This window comes from Alligator sinensis, unplaced genomic scaffold (assembly GCF_000455745.1).
Source record: "Alligator sinensis unplaced genomic scaffold, ASM45574v1 scaffold122_2, whole genome shotgun sequence".
Classification (NCBI taxonomy): Eukaryota; Metazoa; Chordata; order Crocodylia; family Alligatoridae; genus Alligator; species Alligator sinensis.
The window spans coordinates 2,890,990-2,895,985 of NW_005841984.1; the positions used below are offsets into that span (position 1 = coordinate 2,890,990).

The following is a 4,996-nucleotide window of genomic DNA, read 5'->3' on the forward strand; positions in this document are numbered from 1 at the left end:
GTGATTATAGAGAACATGGAGATGGGCTTTTCTCTGTGGCTGTAGCAATGGCCTCAAGCTACAGCAGGGGAAATTTAGGTTGGAGATTAGGAGGAACTTTCTGACTATGAGGGTGGTCAAGCATTGATTGGAACAGGCTACCTAGATAAATTGTGGAATCTCTATCCTAGGAAACTTTCAAAAGCAGGTTAGGATTTCTTAGGATGAAATCTTATATTGGACTCGGTATGTAGTTGGGATAGAATTAGACGAATTTTCAGATGCGAGACATTCTTCCTCAGGTCTGATCAAATTGAGCCAGGCACAGCATAGTAAACAGCAGCAGCGAGAGGGGGTGAGAGGAATTCTCAGGCGTAACACTGAGAATAACAATGTCTAACCTGCTTTTGTTAATGCAAGAGTGATGTTGTAGCTGTGATGGCCCAGAAATTATGTGAGGCAAGGACTTTTTAGGGTGATATCTTTTACTGGACCCGCTATGTGCTTGGGATAGAGTTAGACAAGCTGTCGAATGCAAGACATTCTTCCACCGTATGTCTGTTACCCCTGGGAATTTCTCTCACTCCCTCTCACTGCTGCTGTTTACTATGCTGCGCCTGGCTCATTGTGATCCAACCTGAGGAAGAATGTCTTGCATTCTAAAGCTTGTCTAACTCTATCCCAACTACATAGCTGGTCCATAAAGATACCAGCATGAGAAATCCTTGCCTCGCATAATTTCTGCACTATCATGGCTACGTCACTTTTACACTAACAAAAGCAGGTTCGACAGACATTTGGCTGGGATGGTTTAAATCAGGGATGATCCTTCATTGAGCAGGGTTTGGGCTTCTGGGGTTTCCACTTCCTTTAGGAGAGGATAGCAGAGGTGAGAAGAGAGATGACCTGTACTTTTTATAAATGACACAATCCACAAGCTTGGACTTAAAAAATGTTCATTGTAACATACGTGATTTGGTAATACAGTGCACATGTCTCTCTCAGTAGCTTATGAGCTTCCTGCTTTACTAGTCACATTAACTGCTTTACCGTTTGAAACTATGGGGAAAATCCTGCCCCAGTTATATCTATCAATTCCATTTACTTTAGAGTAGGATTTGTCCCCTACCTGTATAACATGGTAAGTCACTGTGTGACCAATAAAACAAGTGTTACATAGCTTACATGGGAATGCTGAAGGTATTTTGGTCTCAAAGCCAGTCATCCCCAATTTAAGGCACTGAAAAATTGTGACTGAGGCTTCCGAAGTAACGGATGGGCTTAAAAACCACAAGGTTTTGTTGGTCTGCGTTTCTTTTTGTGCTTTTAAATTATGTTATGCTTCCTTTCTGGCTCTGGAGCCCTCCAGATGCCCTGAGGCCACGTTTGCAAGCTTTACTCTGCAGCCAAGACCGCTTGAAAAGGAACTGTAATCAAAGCAGAGATGTTGCGGGATTGTGTGACTGCCAGAACCGACGCTTCCCAGCAAGAGTGGCGCAGAGGGTCAACAGCCTGAGCTTCGGGGTTGGTGTTTTCCATGCTTGTTGTACAGCCAGCTGTTATATGGACGTGTTCATAGCCACATCTATATAAACTAATTATGTGACCCCTGAGCGCTAAGAACTTTTTTCCAACTACAGGCAACTCCCCGCTTAACGCTGTTTCACTTAGTGCTGTTTCACTATAACACTTGTTTGAAATTGATACCTGATTTCACTTAGCGCTGAGCGAGGTTTGTTATAACACTCGCGAGCACCATCTTGGGTCATTAAAAACAACTGCAGTCGTCATCTTGGGTTGTCAGATATTTTCACTTAACGCTCATTTGACTTAACCTTGGGCGTTTCTGGAACCAATAAGGAGCGCTGAGCAGGGGTTGCCTGTACTCGGTTGGTCTAATAAAAAATACTGCGTCTACTCAATAACCCTTGCCTGCCTGTATAAACACACGCACACATGCCTACACATAGATGTGTGCTGCGTGTGCACCCATGTATATTACATACACATACATGTCATATACAGTTCTGTGCATGTCTCTCTCTACCTGCAATATAGACAGGTTTGTCCTCTGGGGCAGAACAGGGAAGGGTCTCACAGCGCGGCCCTGGAACAGCAACGAGATGGAGGCCCTGAGGCGTCCTCGCAGTAGGGTCACGTGACCCCTCCTGCCCCGCGGATGGGCGTGACACGGCCTCGTAACTACGCTTCCCGTAATGCCCCGCTGCCTGCGAGCGTGCTGGCTGCCGTGGCAGTCCCGGAAGACCTAGCGTCAGTGCTCGCCCTTCCAGGAAGGTCGCGAGGCAGAGAAGGAGGAAGTGCGCTCACGCCGTCATGTTGGCCGCCAGCGTCCGGCGCTTCGCTACCTCCGCCCTCCGCCGCGCTCACTACGAAATGCGTCCCGCTGCTGCTTTCTTCATATTTAATTGTATGTGAAGCGCTGGGTCTGTGAGCTTCAAAGAGCTCCGTTTCCCTACTGTTCCCCTCTGGCCTGCCCTCCCCCGCGGGATGGGAAGGGTAATGTTTCTAAAAGCCTTTTAATCCCCGATAGGACTCAGTGACTTGCATTTCACACGCGCTCTCCTCTCTCCTCTAGAACCTGCCGTTCTCTGTGGAAAACAAATGGCGGCTGCTGGCTGTAATGTCCGTGTTTCTTGGGAGTGGGTTTCTTGCCCCTTTTCTTATCGTAAGGCACCAGCTGCTTAAGAAGTGAAAAGGCTGAGCTTTGATTCATGCAGACCAGGTAAATGAGTGTGCGAGGGAAAGGGTTGTGTTGGAAGTGCTCGTGACTAAGATGAGCTTTAAGGGGAGGGGGGGGGAAGCCAGGGTTCCTAGTGCCAGGTGTGTGTCATGCTTGAAGCTATTGAAACAGTTGGCCTTATTTAACCTCTTAGAAGATAACTTTGTGTGGTGGTCCTTCACTGGGCTCGCTAGCAATGGATTAAGGAATGATGGTAATTTATACAGCTGGCCTCTGAAAACTAGCCGGTTTCAGTTTTCTTCTGCCAGGTAGTTAAGTGTAGTTGTTAATATTGTAATATAAAGGCATAAATTCCATTTCTGAGCATCTCTGGCATAAATGATGTGACTATATCAGTATGATAAACCATGATACTGTAAACGCTTTCTGATGTGCCAGTTATGTGCCTAAAATATTAGTTAGGATGTAAATCTTACCCGTGCTTTAAACCCAACATTAAGTAATCTCAGTTTTGAGGAATATCGTTCCTCAAATACCTTTCCACAAATACCTCTTCCTCTCGCATGCATACTGGTGGCAGTCTATAGACTGTGCATCTTTTGGAGGAAGTGTGTTTTAAAGTAACTTCATCTTAAGGAGCTATTTTCTTTGACAGCTTTTTATTTTGTCAGATATACATTCAGTTGGCACCAACGTATTTTAAAATTAAGTTTGTTTAATGTCGGCACTAAAAAATTGATAGATTTTCAATAACTTTTGCCCCTGCTGAAATGGCTTTCTATAACTATATTTACTGGCTGTATGTAGCTAAGGGAGTTATGACTGGTTTTAGCAGAGTGTTTGAAAGAGAGAGGGAAAAAAAAGCTCTGCCAGTAACTGTCTAGGAAGAACCTAGACTGATCTTTATTAAAAGATCAAATTGAATTATATGAATAATTTTTAGATAGACGTTTAATGTTTGTCAGCATTATCTTGTATAATGAAGCTCTTAAAGTCAGATTAAGTTTTTGATACTGTAGGAGTGGAAGCTGCATAATAACAGTTTTTTAACTCAGAATGAAAGTATGGTGTGTGTGAATACTTTTAAATGGAGTAAGAATTGAATGGCTGGCTCTAAAGGAGGTGTTAATGGAAAACAAGTAAGAGTCTGCTGGAATTGATTTAGCCCTGGCACTGTTAATAGTTCTATCAAGGCTATGGTAAGTACATTTACTGAAGCCCTTGATCATTGAATTGCCTATAATGATGATGGGGTATTCAAATAATGATCCTGGATTACTTGATAAACTGAGACCATTGAAGCCAAGTGCAAGGTCATGCTTCTCGAGGAATGAAGAATTAAGAAATTGCTGTTTTCTGCCAGCAAAGGCTTCATACCTCATAGCAAGTGAATATTGGCTACCTTTGCAAGGTTATGACAAAGAGATAATGAAACTGTTGAGTGGATATACAAGGGAGGTCTTAATTGTATAAATATATATTTCTGGGGGTGCAAGCTTTAAAATATTGAAGGGCTGTAACCTGGGTATATCAAGAACAGTGACTGGTTGTTAAGCCAACCTCTATTTAGGTTGATTTGTAATAGTACAGAAAACTAACTATTGGGACAAACTACAAGGGAAACAGTAGGTTCCCCATCTTCGTTCAGGGCTGGATACCTTTCTTAAAGACTGCTTTAGGTGAATAAATTGTGAGTTTCAGTACACACTTTCTTAGGTTGGATTTGGTGAGACTGCAACTAATTATTCTGTCTTTGGGGGTTTTTTTTTGGGGGGGTTGGGGTTTTTTGGTGAATTCATTGTAGAGTTTCTTATGTTTTAAATGCATTCAGTGCCACCCCCTGATCTTTTCACAAAGATGTGAAGTGAATAGTGCTTGGGATCCACCTTAATTGTGTTAAATCAGTTGATTTCCTTCCAGGGTTAGTATTAATGCAGAGTTCATCTATCTCCTCATATCTCTCCTCTATTTATTTATTTATTTATTTATTTATTTATTTTGATTATTTGATATGAAGCATCTCCTGCAGAACACCTTCTCTTGCCATGAAAAAGCAAAACTAAAATTATTTACCACGCTGGATGTGTCTGTAAATAAAGCTTACATCTGACTGGTTTGGATGAGATCTTTTTGTCAAACTATCAAATGCTTCTGACTGCTTGCATCTAGTTTGTAGTTATTTATATCTTGCCTATTACCTAAGCTTGTGATGTACATGTATGGTCTACAAAAACAGTCTTGCTACTATTCCATTTTAGTATTCAATTAGACAAAAACTAGAAACTGTAGAACAATCATATGCTCTTGTTCTAGTCC

At 42.4% G+C, this 4,996-nt stretch overlaps 1 protein-coding gene and 1 non-coding gene across 2 annotated transcripts; both read left to right on the plus strand.

Moving 5' to 3' along the window:
* The first annotated feature begins 2,250 nt into the window (after positions 1-2,250).
* On the plus strand, positions 2,251-4,795 carry LOC102374307 (cytochrome c oxidase subunit 7C, mitochondrial). Its single transcript, XM_006021243.3, has 3 exons — positions 2,251-2,388; positions 2,576-2,722; positions 4,685-4,795. The coding sequence occupies exons 1-2, from the start codon at positions 2,314-2,316 to the stop codon at positions 2,690-2,692; spliced, it is 192 nt and encodes a 63-aa protein (XP_006021305.1). The 5' UTR covers positions 2,251-2,313; the 3' UTR covers positions 2,693-2,722; positions 4,685-4,795.
* Positions 3,053-3,114, plus strand: LOC112549871. Its single transcript, XR_003093455.1, has one exon. It is a non-coding gene; the product is annotated as a small nucleolar RNA Z39 (small nucleolar RNA).
* Positions 4,796-4,996: the final 201 nt, after the last annotated feature.

Bases quoted from the DNA above. Each gene is read 5' to 3' on its own strand.
- LOC102374307 (XM_006021243.3), top strand. From the start codon at position 2,314: ATGTTGGCCGCCAGCGTCCGGCGCTTCGCTACCTCCGCCCTCCGCCGC. The intron at 2,389-2,575 runs GCTTTCTTCATA...TCTCTCCTCTAG, and splicing joins ACGAAATGCGTCCCGCTGCT to AACCTGCCGTTCTCTGTGGA.